Source organism: Microcaecilia unicolor, chromosome 2 (assembly GCF_901765095.1).
Source record: "Microcaecilia unicolor chromosome 2, aMicUni1.1, whole genome shotgun sequence".
Taxonomy (NCBI): Eukaryota; Metazoa; Chordata; class Amphibia; order Gymnophiona; family Siphonopidae; genus Microcaecilia; species Microcaecilia unicolor.
This window is the reverse complement of record NC_044032.1, coordinates 254,228,547-254,250,301: the sequence shown is the minus strand read 5'-3', so window position 1 is coordinate 254,250,301 and position 21,755 is coordinate 254,228,547. Positions and strand designations below refer to the sequence as shown.

Sequence of the window (21,755 nt, the reverse complement as noted above, 5' to 3'; positions counted from 1 at the left end):
AGTAAGGGGTCCTTTCACAAAGGCGTGCTAGTGTTTTTAGTGCACGCTAAATGTCAGAGATGCCCATATATTCCTATTGGCATCTCTAGTGTGTAGCGTGTACTAATCATTAGCGTGCGCTAAAACCACTGCTGTAGCTTTGTAAAAGACCCCCTAAGAAAACACACGACTCCTGGTAGACGTCAGCTTAACAGAAGATAAAGAAGCTTCAACAAGGTCAGTTGGGAAGAACGAAGACTTCTCAATGGTACATACTGGTTAATTAACACTGATAAATACCAAGGAATATCTATCTGAAAAGCCTTAAAAACTAGGAACAAATCAGAGAAAATATTTCTTCATTTAACATGTAATTAAACTCTGGAATTTGTTGCCAGAAAAAATGGTAAAAGCAGTTAACTTAGCAGATTTAAATAGGTTTGGATAATTTCCTAAAATAAAAATCCTTAATACACCATTATTAAGATGGACTTGGGAAATTCCACTGCTTGTTTCTAGGATAAGCAACATAAAATCTGTTTTACTTTTATAGGGGCCCTTGTACTAAACTGCGTAAGTGTCTACGCGCACCCAATGTGCGCCAAAATGGAGTTACCGCACGGCTACCATGTGGATCTTGCAGTAATTTCCTTTTTGTTGCATGTCCGATATGCACGGCCGAAAAATTTTATTTTCCGCCGCACATATTGGATGCGTGCCAAGTGGCATTTGGCGCGTATAGATCATTACCACTCGGTTACCACATAAGACTTTATTGCTAGGTCAATGGCTGGCGGTAAGGTCTCAGACCCAAAATGGACGCGCGGCAATTTTGATTTTGCCACATGTCCATTCTGGAAACAGGATACTGAGCTTGATGGACCTTCAGTCTGCCCCAGTATGGCAACACTTATATTCTTATGTTCTTAAGAAAAGGGTACAGCTTCAGGGTGCTCTCAAAGGAGAACAATAAGGAGCATGCTCCTTTACTACACACCGCAAACGATAGTTAAAATTTCTTTGTTGAAGGCTGTGACATCACCTCCTGGAAGCGGGCAGTGGGTGGAGCTAAATAAAATCTCAGGCAGAGGGGCTGCCCAGCAAAAGGGGAGAGATGCTGGGGAAAGCAGTTAAAACAATTCAAACAATGTATGTGTCACAAAAAATAGTATGACTTAGCAGTAACTAAAAAACATTTTAAAAGATCATTTTTGTCTAAAAACGTGGAACCTCTGCACAAGTATTATGAAAATAAATTTTCCCAGAGATGGTTTGGTAATTTAGAAGTGTTTGTTATATTTGTATTTTTATGTTATTGTTGTACTTTTTAGTGGGTTGTTTTTATAAAAGGCAATACAAATATTAGAATACACAAAAAGAAATAAAGAGATGTTTTTAAAAACAGGTTTCTAGCTAGATTTTACTAGGAAGTCAGTGGCAGAGCAAGGGTTGGAACCAGTGAGTGTCAGGCCTGACCCCAGTCTTCCCATTTTGACAGGAGAGGAGCGGATTGGGAAAGACTCAGCATATGAGCAGGAGGGGAAAGTGCAGTTTGTGATTGATGCTGTATATGCCATGGCCAATGCCCTCCACAACATGCACAGTGAACTGTGCTCTGGTGCTACTGGAGTCTGTGAAAGAATGGATCCCATGAATGGGCGCCTACTCCTGCAGTACATCCATGCTGTCAACTTCAGTGGTAGGTACATGGTACCATTTTGTCCTGTGACTATGGCAAAGATCAAGGACACAAACAAAAAAAAGGGAAAAAAAGATGTAGGAGAATGAAATGAAGAAGCAAGAGATACAAAGAGAAGTGAGAAACAAGACCTGAAAGCGAAACAAAAATGAGAAAGAGAAAAAAAGCAAGAGACAAAGAGAAAAACATAATAGAAGTTACTTACAAAGAAAAGGAAAATGAATTTATGGCAAGAGGTAGGGAGTGATGCAAAAACAAGAGACAAGGGAAAAGTTGAAAAAAGAGAAAGCAAAGAAATAGGAAGAGAACAACATACGGAATAAAGAAGGAAGACAGAAAAGGAAAAAGAAGCAAAAGTGATGAGAGAACAGTTATGAAAGCTTAGAGACATAGGGAGGAAAACAGAATATGACTGGAAGGGGAAAACAATGAGACAAATAGGAAAGGTAAATGGAGAAAGAGATCAGGAAAAAGGATAAAATAAGTTAGAAAAAGAGAACAAAGAAAAGAGAAGGAAGAAGCTCAGGATAAAGAATAAAGACATCAGAGAATGAGAGGGCAAAGAGACATAAGAGAAAAAAGGACAAAAAAGAGAGAGGAGACAAAAAAGATGTTACAAAGACGTAGAAAGGCAAGGTGAAAACAAAGTGATACAAAGGAGAAGAACGATAAGCAATAAGAAAAACTGAGAATGGTCAAGAAAGAAAAGATTGAAAGGACAAGAGAGATATATAAAAAGATTTGTTAGGCAGAATGAAAATGAGATGATGAAAATCAATTAGGGAAAGAAAATAAATTATGGAGAATGAGTTAAAAAGAGATAGAGAACAACTATAAGGAGTGAGAAATGCAGAGTGTAAGAATAGTTTAGCAAGAGAAAGACAGATTAAATAAGAGAGAAAGAAAGAATGAGTTGCAGAGAGAGACTGTGCTCCTCCTTTCTCTATGTTCATATTCATGATAGAGGCAAGGACAGGAATTTTATACAGTAACTGCTGGATTCTATAAAGGTCACCCAAATTTGGACACGGATTTCAGAAGTGCGTGGAAACTAATTAGTCAATTAGGTGCCAACAATCAATTCTTGTAGTTAATTGACACTTATTTATGAGTTACACCTGCATCTGCCTTATGCCACATGGGCACCTAAATTTCATAGTGTGTAAATCAAAAGGGGGCGTGGCCATGGAAGGAGCATGGGTAGGTTGGGGCATTCACAGAAATTAGGCGCCTTGTTAAAGAATACTTGGATTTCCACATCCATCATTTGGGCGCGAGGATTTACACCAGGTTTCAGTAGGCATAAGTCCTCACACCCAAAGTTGGGCAAGGGAATCTACTCTAAGCACTATTCTATAAAGGTTGCTTCACGCTAACCCCCTAATGCTATAAAAGTCACAAAAAATTGTGCATGCAAATTTGGGTATATGCCCAATTTGTATATACTATTTAATTGAATAGTGAGCTAATTAGTGCCAATAATTGGCTTCTTAAGCAATGATTGCCACTAATTAGATTTAATTGGCATTTACACACGTAAATTTAGGCGCGAGTAAAAAAGAAAAGGGGTGCAGAAATGGGAGGATCATGGGCGGAATGGGGGCATTCCTAGCATTTACGCATGCTGCTATAGAATAAAGAGGGATACATGCCCAATTTAAGTGCGTACATTTGCACCGTGTTTCATTTGGTGCAAATGTCTGCACCTAAAGTTAGGTGTGATTCCCGGGCATAAGCGCTGTTCTATAAACCACACCTAACTTTAAACACAGCTTATACAATAGTGCTTTTTTCGGTGCCGATTCTTTCAGCGCCATATATAGAATTCACTCCTAGTGACCTTTACTGAATTGAGCGGCATCTAACTTTGGGTGCCATTTACTGAATCCGGCCCTAAAGGATTGAGAAGAGGAGTGTGGGCACCAGATGGGCTAATAAGGCAGAATTATAGTGCTCTCCAGGGGAGGAAAGCTAATGCTGGGGTGGACAGGAAGTCATGCCTCAGGCTTTCACCGTCTCCACATCCTGTTTTCTGCACATTGTCTCTCACTGCTACAACAACACTACAAACTGGAAAAATGAAGATAAGCCCTCTTAGCCATGCCAGTGCACTGTATTTACAAAGGGAGGTCTTTTACTAAGCCACGGTAGCATCAGGGGCGTAGCTACGGGTGGGCCTGGGTGGACCCAGGCCCTCCCAATTTCAGCTCTGGCCCACCCACCCACTTTTCCTTCAGGCCCGCGCCAGCCCCAGCTCCCATTGCCGGCCACTGCTGCTTTTCCTGATGAGCAGCAGGGCCGGCGCTACAAAAAGAAGAAGCGCTCAGCTGACTGAGCTGAGCGCCAACGCAAACGACGACTCGATGGGAAATTTTTTTAAAAAAAAAAGTGGCAATGCAGGCAGCCTCGAAGCATTGGCTGCTGGCTCTGCAGGTTCCGCCCGTCTCTTACGTCACTGCCCCTGGAGCGAAGCAGGGGCAGTGATGTAAGAGATGGGAGGAGCCTGCAGAGCCAGCAGCCAATGCTTTAAGGCTGCCTGCGTTGCCGCTTTTTTAAAAAACATTTTTTCCCGTCGAGTCGTCGTTTGCGTTGGCGCTCAGCTCAGTCAGCTGAGCGCTTCTGCTTTTTGTAGCGCCGGCCCTGCTGCTCATCAGGAAAAGCAGCAGTGGCCGGCAATGGGAGCTGGGGCTGGTGGGCCTGAATCGGGAGAGGGAAAATGGATGGCAGGATGGGGAGAAAGAGGGAAAATGGAAGGATGGGGAGAGAAAGAGGGAAAACAGATGGGAGGATGGCAGAGAAAGAGGGAAAACAAATGGAAGGATGGGGAGAAAGAGGGAAAACAGATGGGAGGATGGCAGAGAAAGAGGGAAAATGGAAGGATGGGGAGAGAAAGAGGGAAAACGGAAGGATGGGGAGAGAAAGAGGGAAAACGGAAGGATGGGGAGAGAAAGAGGGAAAACGGAAGGATGGGGAGAGAAAGAGGGAAAACAGATGGAAGGATGGCAGAGAAAGAGGGAAAACAGATGGAAGGATGGCAGAGAAAGAGGGGAGATGGATGAAAGGATGCAGAGAAAAAGGGGAGAGACTGGAAGGATGTGGAGAGAGAAGGGACACTGAACAGAAAAGGGTAGAGAGATAGACACTGGTTAGAAGGAGGGAGAGAGACAATAGATGGAAGGATCAGGAAAGAGGGTAGATGGGTAGAAGGATGGGGAGAGAAAGAGAGAAGACGCTGGATGTAAGGGTGACACGATGGAAGGTTGCAGAAAGAAAGAGAGGAGACTATTGGAAGGATGGGGAGAGAGAGGGGAGACACTGGAAGGATGGGGAGAGAAAGAGGAGAGCTGCTGCATGGAAAGGGGGAGTAGTGAAAGATTGGAGAATAAGAGGAAGGGGCATGGGGAGAACAAGGGTGAGAGATGAAAAGCCATAAGTAGATGAAGGAAATTAAAGAATGGATAGTAAGAATGAATTAAATCTGGACAGAGAGAGAGGCAGAAAAATATTGAAGAAAGCAGAGAAAAAGGAGAGAAAAATGACAAATGGCCAGGAAACCCTGGCAGAAGAGTTAAGCAAAAACGAAGGAAAGCAGAATCTAGAGACTGGGAGCAACACAATGAGAAAAAGTAAATGGCCATACAACAAAGGTAAAGAAAATAATTTTATTTTTAATTTAGGATAAAGTAATATGGTGTTAATAAAGTTTCAGAGACCAATACTTCCTTCCTTAGGTCAGGAGAGGATACCGTAACAGCATTATACTGACCTGAGGCAGGAGGTTTTGGCCTCTGAAAGCTCACTGAAAAGGATTAGGCTATTAAATAAATTGTCTGAAATCGGATGCACTGAAAAGCAGCACTTTACCCTGTGTGACAAATGCATCTGAGTGTGACTAAATTTTGCTGGGGGGGGGAGGGTAGAGAGAAAATTTTGTGCCCACCCACTTTGGGTTCAGGCCCACCCAAAATTGGCAGTCTGGCTACGCCACTGGGTAGCATTTTTAGCTCGTGGTAAGAATCAGCTGGCGGTAAACACCAAGATGTCCATTATATTCCTATGGCCATCTTGGCATTTACCACCAGCTGTGAGCTAAAAACACTACTGTGACGTAGTAAAAGACCCCCAAAGATTATTATTACATCTTTTTTTCTTGTCATTATTTGTTTGCTTACTGGTTCCCTGTAGTGTCATCTAGCATAGTCTAAGTTGTCCTGATATTGCTTAGTGATGAACAGTACTATTTTGACATCATTAACTTGTAACAGATGTCTTTCCATTGCTTTAAGTCCATCTTCATTGTGATGTCATTACAGATTGTTAAATCTATCTTGTCATTGGTTAGCAAGAAAATAACACCATTATGATACAGTTGTATATTTGATAAATAGATCTTGCCCTTATGGTATATTCAATGCCTTTTTTATGTCACCTTCCATAGGCAGTGCAGGGACTCCTGTCATGTTCAATGAGAATGGTGATGCCCCAGGGCGATATGACATCTTCCAATACCAGCTGACCAATGCCTCTGCGCCTGGCTACAGGGTGATAGGCCAGTGGACAGAATACCTTCGTCTCAATGTAAGTAGCATTTTCTGTGACAGCTGGATCTGTGCCCCCATTTTTACAATGTGAGCAGTACCAGAATACTGTATCTTACAACTCAATCACATCATTCTAGCATCTGATACTAATACAGTACTTATATTCTGCAGTTATCTCACAGGTTCATTGCGGATTACATAAAAGAAGTCAGATATACCTAAGATATTAATAGTTTAAAATAATATAGCCTAATTTAAATCCTAAGACAAATATTTCTTAAACAACCATGTTTTTAAAACCTTCCTAAATAAAAGATAACGTAAGACGTCCGACACTCATAAATAAATCATTCCACATTTTTATCCCAGAAAAAGTAAATGAAAAGTAAACAAACTTCTTAAACCTAATAGCTTTAACAAAAGCCAAATGTAAAGTCAGAAGATTTTTCAATTTTAATATTCTGTTACAATTAGGAAAATGATTAAAGAAATCATATATGATCTGCCTAATCCCACACCACCTCACATCACGAAAAGTTCAGAAATGAAAAACAATAATATTAAGCTCTCTCACAATATGCTAATATAGCAACCTAAGTGTTTATTGTACTTCTGTATTATGTTCTAAACTTCTACAAATCTAAATTTTGTAACTGCCTTTTTAGCAATATGTAAGCCACATTGAACCTGCCATACAGTGGGAAAATGTGGGATACAAATGCAATAAATAAATAAATAAATAAATATACTAAGGAATTAGTCTATATAATATTTTTAAAACAGTTATACTGTTTTAAAATAAATTCTTCCCTGTACAGGCAACCAATAGGCTTTGATCAGTAATGGGGTTACTCTAATTTCTTTGCTGAAAAAAAAAAACCCAGATGAATTGCCACGTTTTGCAGGGTCTGTAACCTCTTTAAAAGAGTATTAGTACATCCTACAAACAGCAAGTTACAGTAGTCTAGTTGACTTAATAATATTAAAGCCTGGACAATTAATTTAAACTGTACTTTGTGGAAGCAATGTCTAATTCTTCTCAGTCATCTAAGATAAAGAAAAACTTTCCTAGTTAACAAAGAGAGATGTTTTTCAAAATACAACCTAGAATCCAATGTCACACCCAAAATGTTTTATTTCTGTCTTTATTGGAAAATGGGATCCAGTAATAGTTAATTGCTGACATAACACAGATTGAATAGCATCAAAAGACAGAAAGAACTTGGTTTTCTCTAAATTCAGTTTCAATTTATGAGCGACTACCCATTTCTCCACTATGTTAACACAAAATTCAGCTCGAGCATTATTGTCAACTAACACATCTTTTCATTGGTACCAACAATTGGCATCTGCAGTTTGTGTATTTAGGACACCAGATTTGGACAAATCTGATTCACTGAGCATACAAGATAATTTGTGATTGTTGGTTTTATGGCTGCTCCTAGGTGAGTAGGTAGTTCTGGTTGACTGCAGAGGAGGGAAGCAGAATTAAACAATTTAACAAAATAATAATATTAATTTCTATTACCGACCCTCCTCTATCTCACATATACTAGCATGTCAGCTGGGTCCTGCATAGATTCTTGATTCCAGATGTGGCCTCCTCAATTGAGGGTGGAAGGTGTTGTAATGTGGAAGGATTTGTGGAGTTCATTAAACTGCTGGGCTATCCCTCACTCACCTGTTTTTAGTTCCAAGATGAGCCCAAATGAGCCATCAGCTTGGTATTGGCATAAAAATGTCACCTTCACCTAAAGTATACTACACTTTGTTGAATCCAGGTTCTGACATCTTCTGTTTTCTGTTTTCCCCTCTGTTCTCCCTTTCTTTCCCTCTCCTTTTATCTGTCTTTTCCTATCTCTCTCTTGCTGTCATTCCATCACTTGCTCTCAATCTCCACCTTCCATCCTCTTCCCCCATTCCTATCTTTAATTCCTCCACCATATCCCTCATTCCCTCTATTTCATTTCCATTTTTATTCCTGTCTTCATCTCTCCTGTCCCCTCTTTGCTCTCGCTCTCTTCCATTTCATCTATCCCTTCCCTGCCCCTTTCTCCTCTTGCTTTCCATTCCACTTCTCTTCCTTCCTCCATCTCTATTCTCCCATTTTCTCCTCTCTCTATCCTCTTATTTCCCTTACCCCTCTATCATAGATAGAGGAAATGCAGTGGTCAGGTGGGCAGCGAGACATCCCCATCTCAGTTTGCAGCTTGCCCTGTGCCTCTGGTGAACGGAAGAAGATGGTGAAGGGTGTTCCCTGCTGTTGGCACTGTGAGCTTTGTGATGGCTATCAGTACCAGCTTGATGAGTTCACCTGTGAATTGTGCCCCTTTAATGCTCGGCCTTCCCCTAACCGCACTACCTGCCGCCCCATCCCCATTGTCAAGCTGGAGTGGCACTCCCCCTGGGCCATCCTGCCCATCCTTCTGGCTGTGCTGGGCATCCTAGTTATTACTCTCATTGTGGTCACTTTCATTCGTCACAATGATACACCTATTGTCCGGGCCTCAGGCCGTGAACTGAGTTATGTCCTGTTGACTGGTATTTTCTTAATTTACTTCATCACCTTTCTGATGATCGCTGAACCAGGTGTGGCAGTGTGTGCCTGCCGCCGCCTCTTCCTGGGGCTAGGGATGTGCATCAGCTATGCCGCTCTGTTGACCAAAACCAACCGCATCTATCGCATCTTCGAACAGGGCAAGAAGTCAGTAACTCCACCAAAATTCATCAGCCCCACCTCACAGTTAGCCATCACCTTCAGTCTGATTTCTGTGCAGGTGATGGGGACAGTAGTGTGGCTGGGGGTGCTTCCACCTCATAGTGTTATTGATTATGAAGAACAGCGTACACCCAACCCAGAGCAGGCCCAGGGGATTCTGAAGTGTGACATGTCGGACCTGTCCCTGGTATGCTGCCTGGGCTACAGCATCATTCTCATGGCGACCTGCACTGTTTATGCCATCAAGGCCCGGGGAGTTCCAGAGACCTTTAATGAAGCTAAGCCCATTGGCTTCACCATGTATACCACCTGCATCATCTGGCTCGCCTTTGTGCCCATCTTCTTTGGTACTGCTCAGTCCGCGGAGAAGGTAAATTCACACCATTCCCTTCCCTCCTCCTTAAAACATAGGCATAAAGCTAAGTACTGGAATACTTTGCAGTAATGGGAGAGAAATTCCCTGCATGTTTTCAAAAACTTAATAGGGCCTCAAGAATTATTTTGCCCATATCTCACACTACTACAGTTCTATCTTAATTCACAGAAATAAAGGTTGGCAAACAAATATGTCCAGGGTTTTGTTTGTCAATGATAGATAGATTTGGCAACTACAGGTCTCCCCATGATCCAAGGTCCCTGCTTCTAGCCCATTTCTCCCTCCCCCCAGACCTCTGCTGGACCACCAGGAATTCAGGTAGGCTGGGGGGCCTACAGAAGGGGTAGGGGCTGCAGATAAAGTGTGTGTATGTGCATGTGTGTGTGTGTGTGTGTAGGGGGGGTGGGGGTGGTGTCTTTTTGGGCAGGAAGGAGGCCCAAGAAATTTTTGTTTTGTATCATCTCTTGTGACGACAAAGGAGAGTGAACTCCTGAACAAAACATAATTCCCTTAAACGACGCAAGGAACAACACGAAAAAAAAAGCTTTCTGGTTCTTCATCCCTAATGTATATTTGTATGTACATATATGTGTGTGTGTGTATATATTACAAGCACATATACATGCCGTATTTTTAGTACAACTGTGTGTGTGCTTCTGAGTATCACATGATCACTCCTTATACTGATAAATGTCTGTTGCATGAAACAAATCTCTCTGTAACATGTGCTTCGGTTGTGTCCATAGTACATACATAAGAAGAAACATTTCAAAGTGATATTGAATGTCTAAAACTCTGTCTGCTGGTTACTCCCCTCTCTATGCACTCAAATGCTCCTCTCAGTCGGGCTCCCTTGAGATCATCAGACATGATCATGTCAAGCACAGTTGCCAATGGCCTAAATATTTATGGACTGTACATAAAAATGGCTAAAAACAGACTTGCCATCAAACATATAAACGGCAAGTGACCAACTCACCTGCAAATGCGCAGTAGAGTTGGAACGCTGAGAGTGTAGAAGTCCAAGCCCCGCCTCCACCAGCAGTACAGCCCAATAGGGAGGAGGGCTTGGACATGGGCGTGGAAATCGGAGGAGGAGGGAGCAGGGAGGGAAGGAGGGGGCGGAACTGAGGGAAACAGACACTGGTGGGAGGGCAGGGGAGAGAGCAGGGTTGGTGGAGGGGGGAGGCCATAGGAAAACAAAAAAGTAGCCCGTTGTTACGGGCTTAACGGCTAGTAAAGTCAATAAAGGGTGTTGCGCAAGAACCTGGTAAGTCCACTTTAAGGACAAAATGAGACTTTCTTACTGATGTATTCTTTCATAGAGCTGTTCATTATCCACTTACTTACTTTTGCTGAAAAACATGTCAGGTCTTCATATTAGCCACTGCAAAATTTTATTGTGTCTTTGGGTTTGTGCAAAATCCTATTAAGTCCACATGGTGGGCCATTACTAAACTGTAGTATTGTCCTGACAAAATACAAAAAAAAAAAAATGAAAGTCTGATGACAGCAACTGGAAATGAACTGTAACAAAAATGAAACATGCAAAGGGAGAGGAATTTGTGAATGGAAAAGGACAGACAATAGTGCAGTGGTCTACTGACCCTGATTGTTTTTTTTTTAAATTGAGAATTAAACAACTATTACAAAGAAATATAATAGAAATATAATATCAAAGAAAATTTGTAAAACAAAATATATAATGTAACCCACGTCAAGGAGAGAAATACATAAAAAAAACACGGCTACAAAAAGTCCCCCCAAAAGTACAAGAATTTATAGCAGGCACAAAATAAATTTGGGGGTCCTTTTACTAAGGTATGCTAATAATTAGCGTGCGCTAAATGATAAGATGCCCATAGAACATAATAGGTGTCTTATCATTTAGCATGCACTAACCCTGGGATTCTATATATCGTGCCTTGATTTTCGAAGCGTATTCCATAACAATGCACATAACTTAATTAGTTAACAAGCTAATCAGTGCTGGTAATTGGATGATAGCAAGCAACTATCAGCAATAATTGGCATTAATTAGAATTTATGTTTATTACTTGCTAAACGTATTCTGTATCGTAAATTCAAAGTTGCATAGTTGAAATGTGTGCGTGGTTATGGGAGTGGAATGGGTGGGCATTTCTATAATCTATGCGCATTGTTATAGAATACACCCGCTCCGCACCTAATTCAGGCATCGGGATTTATACCAGGTTTTATTTGGCGTAATTGACCGCAACTAAATTTAGTCACATGGAGCAGCACGTGGTGTATTCTATAATGTACACCTAAATTAAAGCGTACTTTATAGATTATGCTTTGATTTCCATACGGAAATTGAGGTGCGATATATAGAATCTAGCCTTAAATCTGTTAATAAGCCTTAGTAAAAGGATCCCATTATCCCTAACACACACACACACACACACACACACACAATGTTATAAATCTGAAAAATTCTTAATAGAAAGAAAATTCTCTAAATGTGCAGGGTCAAAAAACAAATAGGAATAATTCTCATATGTAACCAGGCATTTACAAGGAAATTTTACTGACCCTGATTGTGGTTGCAAAAAAAAAATGTTAAAAGCTTTAGACAGTAGTCTTCACATTATTTTTGTAATTCTGACATTGCTTTGTTACATGTATGCAAAGCAAACAACAATAATATAACCTATGAATGATGGCTTTCACAGGAAAAAGCACTACTTTTGTCAAAAATGTGATATTTGTGACTTACAGGTTTTTGTGCAATGTCCTTCAAATATCTTCAGAAAGTTTACTGGTGGTTGGCAACTCCGGCTGTGACTTTGTTCTAGCTTCTTCCTGGAAAGCTAGAAGTTGCTTAAGCTGTGATTTGATGTGTGTATTGATGGGGGGCCGGGGGGGGGGGGGGGGGGGGGGGGCTGCACTGCAAGCAGGGAAAGGTGTGCTCAAGAGTCTAAGGAGAGATTGTTTGAAGAGACTGAGTGCTCATCCCCATCCCTCAGCCGATCTTCCAGTGAGGACACCAGCTCCTGGCTCCTCTGATGATGCAAGAGGAGCCTCCTTCCCTGCTCAGCCAACTCAAGAGACAGCCGGTAAAAAAAAATAGGTTTGTCCATGAAAAGATCATAACATTATCAGTTTAAAGGTTTCTTGAGAGTTGTGCCCCAATTAGGTGGGAGACCTCAAGGTTGCCATCAGTATCTCATCCATGGCATAAGGTTCCCATGAATTTCCTCACATCATACACATGACACTGCATTTTTTTTTGCATTTGTATCTTAGCTGTGGTTTTAATCCCCTGTGCCCTACTCTGTCAAACAGAAGAGAAACACAATGCTGACATCAGCTAGTGGATATAATCTCAAAGCTGTGCTTTAGCCAAATGAGATGCTCTTATAAAGTGCTACAAACCCTAAGGCACCTCCATTTTAGGCACAGGTGTTAAACTTTCTCCTTATCCCCCCCACCCCACTAACAAAGAAATTAAAAAGCATTGTTGTTCTCAGTTGTGTGATGAACTGTGGCCTGTTCTCTGCAGATCTACATCCAGACAGCTACACTGACGGTATCCATGAGCCTGAGTGCCTCAGTTTCGCTGGGCATGCTGTACGTCCCCAAGGCCTATGTCATCCTTTTCCATCCGGAGCAGAATGTCCAGAAACGCAAACGTAGCTTCAAGGCAGTGGCTGCTGCTGCTGCCACCACCGCACGTCTCTCCCAGAAGCAAGACAATGACAGACAGAATGGCCAGAGCAAGGGCAAGGCAAGGCCAGCGAGTGGACATTGATCGAGGGGTACCAACTGGCCTCGTCTTGATCTCTTGAACTTCTTGTGTATGGTGATTCCTCTCTGCCTAATCTGTCTTTTTGTCTCATTCATTCTCTCTCTCTCTGATTCAAGAAATTCTATTATTATGACAATTTATAGATATGCTGGAAAAGTAATAAAAAAATGTCTTGATTCATTAAAGACTGTACCCATATAGACAGAGAAGGAATCTGACAAAGGAGTAAATGGAAATAAGTACACAGGAAATTACAAATATAGTTTGTCTTTTACTAAGCTGCACTAGTATTTTTAGCTCACGGTAGAAATTATATCCCTATGGGCATCTTGGTGTTTACCACAAGCTAAAAACACTACAGCGGCATAGTAAAGGACCCCCATAGTTCTTGGATTGTGGTGAAGGTCAATATTGTCTCTGGTCACATTGCATTTCTTATTTATGAAATTATTTCAATAACAAACCAAGCAATAATGCTTCTACAGAAAAGCTGAGACAAAAGGATAAAACAAACTTTCAAGTAAATTATACAAAACACAACCATATCATTTTACCTAGTTGTAGTCCACTAGTTGGGGGAGCCAATCACACACACACACACACACACACGCACATGCACTTGCACTTCTGACTAAAAAAGAAAATGATACCTGCATATTAAAAACTGACTGGCTGCAGGAGGTAAATTTCTGCAAAGCCTGTTTCCATCCAGAAAAAGCCTTACTAAGGTGCCCTTTTACTAAGCTATGGTAAAAGGAGCCCTGTGTTAGCGGCAGCGGCCACTTTTGCTATGTGCCTACTTTAAGGACACTTAGGGGACCTTTCACGAAGTGGTGGTAAGTCCAACGCAGGCTGACCGCTTGCTAAAAGGGAAGTACCGCCGGGCTACCGCAACAGCACGGCAGTAGTTCCCCTCCCTCCCCCCCCCCCCCCCCCCCCCCCCCCCCCCCCCCCCGTAATGCCATTTCTGGTGCTGAAAAAATATGAACATTTTTGTAGCACAGGTTTGTACCCGGCGGTAATCGGGCAGTACCATGTGCTCCCAGTTACCGCCAGGTTAGAATGGGAGCCCTTAAGTGCCCCCCCCCCGAAATGGGCACATGGCAAGTGCTTCATTTGCTGAATGGCCATTTCTTGAAAAAAACAAAGACCTGCCTTTTACCCGCTGCGGTAAAAGGGGGCCTCGATGCCAGCGCGGGCCCCCTTTTGCCGCAGCTTCGTAAAAGTACTCCGTAGGTTCTAATATCATCTCTGTAAACTAAATACTTTTGGACTTCTCACCAAGGCATCTTGTTATAAAATCAGGTTCACAAAGACCAGCTCAATGAGTTCCAAATAGGGATCATATTTTATGCAAATGTGTGCAGTATTGATGAGCACCATCACATTCCAGGTGATTGGTTTTATTTTTGATGCATATCAATAGAAATCAAACAAAATAAAACATGGAAAAGAAAATAAGATGATACCTTTTTTATTGGACATAACTTAATACATTTCTTGATTAGCTTTCGAAGGTTGCCCTTCTTCGTGAGATCGGAAATAAGCAAAAGAAATAAGATTTTGCTTATTTCCGATCTGACGAAGAAGGGCAACCTTCGAAAGCTAATCAAGAAATGTATTAAGTTATGTCCAATAAAAAAGGTATCATCTTATTTTCTTTTCCATATTTTATTTTGTTTGATTTCTATTGATAACCTTAAGAGTGGACTAACACGGCTACCACACTCCTCTATTTTTGATGCATAAATCACTTCTTATTTAAATATTTATTAGGTTTTATAATATACATCAAGAGAACAATCCTGAATAATCATTTTCCATCATTATTAGAAAAATCAGAAAAAGGAAAATAATAATTATGGCAATTATACTAGTACCCTATAACATATGAGAATTTCAGACCACATTGGGAGGGATCCAAAGAATAGAAACTAAAAGGCAAACCTCAGCGTAAAGGGCTTGCACTCAATACCCGTCCAGGACAGAGTCCCTGACTCAATCTCCTGGCTCCTCAGTGTGGATTTTCCACTGAGAAGAAGGATTAACCTTCAATGACAAAGGTGCAGCTTGTGTGCCAATAATCAGTCAATACCCCATACTGGTGTTCCAACGTATAACTTTGCTGGAGAGATCAGTGAATGTATGATATCCTATGGTATTTCCTCAAACAGAGTGAAGAAAGCAGCTCATTTCTGTTCAAGGATCTCAATCTTATTTGTCTTCAAATAGAATGTTAAATTCTCTGTATAAGAATCCCGGACCTTGGGCTGAATGTGAACCACAGTGGCCACAGCTGCAGGTAAAAATGTTGCTTTGATTTCTAAGCAAGGCTTTTGCCCTGTGAGTGCTGGACTCGCTGATGGAGAACTACACACTCTTGCTGCCCCTCTTATTGTGATGATCCCACCATCATCAGGCTAAGAGGTGTGGAGCTACATTCTTTTATAAACCTTTACTAGCCGTTAAGCCTGTAAAACGGGCACGTATTAGTGCAGACCAATTTGATGGGGCCCCATCTTAGCCCCGCACCACCCTAGCTACTCCCACCGAGCTCCTTCTGAGCTTCAGGGCCGGCCACCCCTACCTCCGAGTTCCAGGGCCATCCCCTCCGAGCTCAAGGACCATCCCCTCCGAGCTCCAGGACCATCCCCCCTCCCGAGCTCCAATGCCCCCCTCCCTCCCCCTCTCTCCTAGCTCCAAGGCCCCCCTCCCTCTTTCCCAGCTCCATCCCTCTCTCCCAGCTCCAAGGCCCCCCTCCCTCCCTCCTCCAAGGCCCCCTCCCTCCCCCCTCCTTCTGAGCTCCAGTCCCCCTCCCTCCATATTGTAAATGTCATCTTACCTCGTTGGGTTACAGCAGCAGGCAGCAGCAGTGAAACGCATGCGAGCTGTGCGCTTCAGGAGCCTTCCTTTCTCTCTCTCTGCTCTGGTCCCGCCCTCATTTCCTGTTTCCAGGAGGGCGGGACCACAGCTGAGAGAGGGAAGGGAAGGCTCCTGAAAAGCCGAGCAGCTCGCACGCTTTTCACTGCCTTCACCTGCTGCCATAACCCCGACGACGTAATTTTGATGACGTTACAATTCTGAGGGAGAGGGAATGGAACTCGACGGGTGGTCGGGGCAGAGTCGCCCCGCCTCTGTACGACGTAACAACGTGTAAACTTCAGAGGGAGGGGGAGTGGAGCTCGACAGGTGTTTGGGGCGGAGTCACCCCGCCTCTAGACTGTTGCTCTTTCAACGTTCGGACTCTACTGCGCATTTGCAGGTGAGTCGGTCACATCTCATTTATATGTTTGATTCTCTACACCAGTGCCCAGAGTGACAGCTGCACATCCTACAATGTAAGAAAGTAAGGTACACCTAATAAGAAGATCTAGCATAGAATCTGAACATTTCACACTAAGGGGCCCTTTTACTAAGCCGCGTAGGTGCCTACATGCACCCAACACGTGCTTAGCTGGAACTACCATCCTGCTACCACGTGGCCTGGGCGGTAATTTTGTTTTTAATATACATCCAGTACGTGTGCTGGAAAATTTCCGGTGTGTGGCACTAACCGGGCAGTAATTCGCAGTGTACACATGCTGACGAGTACCACCCAGTTAATGTGTGAGAACTTACCGCTAAGTCGATTGGTGGCGGTAAGGTCTTAGGCTCAAAATGGATGTGCGCCAATTTTATGTTGCCGCACATCAATTTTGGATATACAAACACAAAAGCAGACTAAAATAAAAACAAAAACAAAATAAAGAATGAATCTTTATTGAAAACAATACTCGATGTGCTCACGTTTCGCCCTCAGGCTGCGTCAGGGGTAAAGATCTAAATTCAAACCACAAAATGTGAAATCAGCATATTATGAAACATGCATATGATAAAATTATAATCACAATTTAAAACACAAAATATGAAATCAGCATATTGTAAAGGCTTGACACATACTAGGACTAGGGGGCATGCGATGAAACTACAGTGTAGTAAATTCAAAACAAATCAGAGAAAAGTTTTCTTCACCCAACGAGTAATTAAACTCTGGAATTCGTTGCCAGAGAAAGTGGTGAAGGTGGTTAGCTTAGCAGAGTTTAAAAAGGGGTTGGACGGTTTCCTAAAGGACAAGTCCATAAACCGCTACTAAATGGACTTGGGAAAAATCCACAATTCCAGGAATAACATGTATAGAATGTTTGTACGTTTGGGAAGCTTGCCAGGTGCCCTTGGCTTGGATTGGCCGCTGTCGTGGACAGGATGCTGGGCTCGATGGACCCTTGGTCTTTTCCCAGTATGGCATTACTTATGTACTTATATATAATCATGAAATAAAACATCCAATCAATGTAGTAAATATTATTTAATTTGTTTGCAATTTATATGTGTTTTAATGTTCTGATTAAAAGTTTACTTTTAGACAATTTTCAATTACTAATAATTGTTTTTTAGTATCATTTGTGTATATTAATATGTTTTAAGACAGTATGTTAAGATCTATATATTTGTAATGATTATAGGAATTTATTTCATTTAAATATGTTATCTATTTTATATTTATATATATGTTAATGTATTTACTATATTGATTTGATGTTTTATTTCATGATTATATATGTGCCCTGCCTTTACAATATGCTGATTTCATATTTTGTGTTTTAAATTGTGATTATAATTTTATCATATACATGTTTCATAATATTCTGATTTCACGTTTTGTGTTTTGAATTTAGACCTTTACCCCTGACGCAGCCTGAGGGCGAAACGTGGGCACGTTGAGTATTGTTTTCAATAAAGAGTCATTCTTTATTTTGTTTTTGTTTTTATTTTAGTCTGCTTTTGTATTTGTATATCTGACATAAGTAAGCAGCCTTTTTATTTTTCTTTGCACAACAATTTTGGTCCAACAAAAAGGCCTTTTTTGCAGATGTGCTGAAAAATGGACCTGTGCGCATCCATTTCACGCGTCTGCATCAGCGCAGGCCATTTTTCAGCGCACCTTAGTAAAAGGACTCCTATAGCCCGTAGAACAAGGTTGTTGATGTTTGACTCTTGGTTTGCTACATGAGTGCCAAGTGTGTGGGAGGAGGGGGTTGTGCAGTTTTGTGATACTTCACAAAACGTCCAGTTGTGGAAGAAGTTTGTGCCCCTGTTACTGAAATGATACCAGAACCTGAAAACTCTTTGCTATGTGGTGGGCAGTGAAAAGAAATATCCTAGTTCTGCTCTGCACTGCTTTCGAGCCTGTTCCCTTCAATGATTCATTCCCTCTCTACCTGCCTTAAGAATAGTACATCACACAGATATGATGGTGCCATAAGTGGTCCGAGTCATTTGTTCCTGATGACCTTAAACTGTATGGTGACCTGTCTTAATCAGCCTGGTCATCTCAGTATTAGTGGAGTGTCCCCTTGGCCAGAGGACTAGCTTCTTTGGGAGACCTGGACCCTCATAATGTTCTGCTGACAAGTCACAGGTCTAGGGTAGGAGCAGTGATCTCTGTCTTCCATAGCATTCCCTAGCTCTTGTTTACTCCAGAAATATTGGAGGGGGGGGGGTCTAGAACTGAGAACCCCACCCCACTCCTACCACCACCAATAGTGTATTGTCTCTGACTCTGGACTAGACTTGTGATTCTGTCTGAAATACACCATGTCCCTGTAACTAAGCCCCTCTCTCACAGGATAAATATATAAGTACCCCTCCCGCTCCCCATAATAACAGCCCCCAGGGCACTCTACCACATCTCTCATCTTGTGAAACAGATGGAGAATGTGACTAGAGACTGTAGTCCATGCCTATGCGAGCTATGCTCACTGGGATGAGATTGAAGAGAAGAGAGAATGACAGGAAGCAATTAGTGAAGGTAAAAAAGAGAAATGGTCAAAGGAAATCATAAAGATAAAAGCAAGAAGGAGAGACAAAGAGAGATTAAAACAAGAGGGGCCAGAGAGAGCTATGCAATGCAGTGAAGTGGCAGAATAGAGAAGGTCAGGAGGGGAAAACTAGGAGGTGAAGTATGAGAAGGAGAATTATCTTTTTAAAATGTATGTTGGTTTTTATTGTAGTTGTTATTAAGTAAGTCATTGCAATGCCTGATGTGGTATTATTGTAATTATATATATATAGTCTTCAAATCTAAGCTAAAAGCCCACCTTTTTGATGCTGCTTTTAACTCCTAACCCTTGTTCACTTGTTCAGAGCCCTTATTTTATCATCCTCACTTTAATATTCCCTTATCTCTTGTTTGTCCTGTTTGTCCTAATTAGATTGTAAGCTCTGTCGAGCAGGGACTGTCTCTTCATGTTCAAGTGTACAGCGCTGCGTACGTCTAGTAGCGCTTTAGAAATGAAAAGTAGTAGTAGCAATGTAAATGACGGCAGATAAAGACCTGTATGGTCCATCCAGTCTGCCCAACAAGATAAACTCATTTTACATGGTATGTGATACTTTATATATATTTACTAAACAAATTAGGACAATACCACTGTTTTTGAAACAAATGAAATTTTACCAACTGTAGTGGCTCAATCAATAAACATTTGCTCATACAACTTGTTGTTTAAACTGTGTTTAACTGTTTATAACTTTTTTCGAAGGAAAAAGCCTCTGTATTCCCGTTATCAGTGCATATAAATGCCTGTTTACTGGGATAAAATCTTCATTGGCTCAAAAAACCTTCTATAATTTTTAATCAACACACTGAAACATTATGGCAACACTTATCTTTTAGTGTTGTCTTTGCCGTTGCAATTTAGCTTCACTTTAAATATGCCGACGGGGTCCCGTTTCGCCGTGCAGGCTTTCTCAAGGGAAACATCTGTACTACGATGTCAATCTATTATTCAGCCCTGCCGTGCTCACTTTATATATATACCCGAGTTTGATTTGTCCTTGCCTTTCTCAGGGCACAGACCGTAGAAGTCTGCCCAGTACTGTTCTTGTACTAAGTTCTGAAGCTAACATCGAAGCCCCTTAAAATTTACACTCCAGCCCATCCCTATCTATTCAGTCACGATCAGGGTGTAGACCGTAGAAGTCTGCCCAGCTCCCGGTTTGTTTCCAATTACTGGTGTCGCCACCCAATCTCCGCTAAGATTCCACGGAACCTTCCTTCTTTTTTTAATGTTAATTTTTATTGTCGCCAATACAGTACACAAACACTTTCCACAGTATCAAGAATGCATTCAAATACAACCAATACACATCCTTATTAACATTGTTGTGAAAACCTGGGTGTCCCATGGCATAAACAGTTCATCCCCGTATTTTTGTGTCTGCATTGGCTTTTCATATATCCCACCTCTGTTCAACTCATCCATAACAATCATTTCCACACCTTCTCACACCATGCATAACCCATACATTCCCTTTCCTCCCTTCCTCTTCTCGGAACCATCCCCCCCCCCCCTCCCATCTTCCCCTAATTTAACCTCTGTAAGCAGTCTGTCCACACCTTTGAATATTGCTTGTTTACTGGCTTTAAGGACTTAGCATAGATCCTGTTCTCATGCTTGCCAACTTCACTCATCTTTGCCTTCCATACTCCACTTGGTATACTCTCGGAGGAGGTCCAGAATTTTAAAATAGTTCTTTTTTACTACCAGAAAGGTCATATATATGAATCTCCTACACGGTTTCAGTATTCCCTGTGCTTTCAACAAAGTTTGATCCCCTAGGAGCAGTGTAGCATAATCCCATTCCATCTGTTTGTGAGTAATCTGCTCTATTAATTGAAAAGCTTCATTCCATAGTGAGAGACTTGGGCATTCGAGGAAAGAGTGGAGAAAGGTACCCCCTCCCCTTTGGCATCTGAGACACTGACCATCCCCCCATAATCCCATAATTGCCCCTTTGGCTTTAGTAATATATGCTCTGTGCAAAATCTTGTATTGTGTTTCCTGTAAGTCTGCTGCCTTAACCATTTCATATAGTATAGGGAAGAGCTTATTAAACGTTTGAAGTGTGTAGTTTGTACCTAGTTCTGCATTCCAGTGTCCTACCAACCTCTCCATACCCCCCTCTGGGCAATGCATTTGTAAGATCTTGTACCATGTAGAGAGACTATTTACTTTATAGGGAGTCCGGAGCAGCACCTTGTCCAATAGGCCCCACAGCCATTTGTCCCCATATGTCCCCTTTAGAGAAGAGTAATAGTGCATCACCTGGATATATTGCAACATGTTCTTGTTAGGGACACCCCACCTCTCTTTTATTTGATCAAAGGATTCCATATCCCCCCTCCTTCTACTAAAAGATGGCCCAGAATCCTACACCCATCCCGCTGCCATTTGGTGAACACCGAGTACCCCATACCTGCTGGAAACTCCGCATTACCCACCATACCCAAAAAGGGGGACGCGTCAGGTGACTTTTGTTGGTACTCTCTCCACCAAATCCAAGCCCTCCTCAAAGGTCTCACAAAGGCCAGCTTATCCCTCATCTGAGGATCGGAGCCAGTTCGCGTGTGTAATAAATTTATGAAAGACCATGGTTGACTCCAGTCCTCCAACCCCCCCGCGGGTAAAAACTTATAATGATCTGCCAAGCCCTCGAAAATAAAGTACATAAGTGCTGCAACATTATACGTACATAGGTCTGGTAGACCCAGGCCTCCCGCCCCCTTATTATGGGCGAGTTTCTGATGCCCAATTCGTGCCCCCTTTCCGCACCATATAAATGAACGA

At 42.0% G+C, this 21,755-nt stretch overlaps 1 protein-coding gene across 2 annotated transcripts in view; it reads left to right on the top strand.

Annotated features, from left to right (window-relative positions):
* LOC115462393 (metabotropic glutamate receptor 6-like) overlaps positions 1-13,165 on the top strand; it is a 45,892-nt gene extending 32,727 nt beyond the window's left edge. Inside the window, exons 6-9 of one of the 2 annotated variants that reach the window (XM_030192401.1) lie at positions 1,478-1,678; positions 6,117-6,260; positions 8,377-9,308; positions 12,841-13,165. In XM_030192401.1, the coding sequence (XP_030048261.1) occupies positions 1,478-1,678; positions 6,117-6,260; positions 8,377-9,308; positions 12,841-13,089 (1,526 nt within the window). In that variant the 3' untranslated portion in view covers positions 13,090-13,165. Of the gene's footprint in view, positions 1-1,477; positions 1,679-6,116; positions 6,261-8,372; positions 9,309-12,840 lie in introns of both variants that reach the window. The other variant, XM_030192402.1, reaches the window with a different exon arrangement.
* The last annotated feature ends 8,590 nt before the right edge of the window (positions 13,166-21,755 follow it).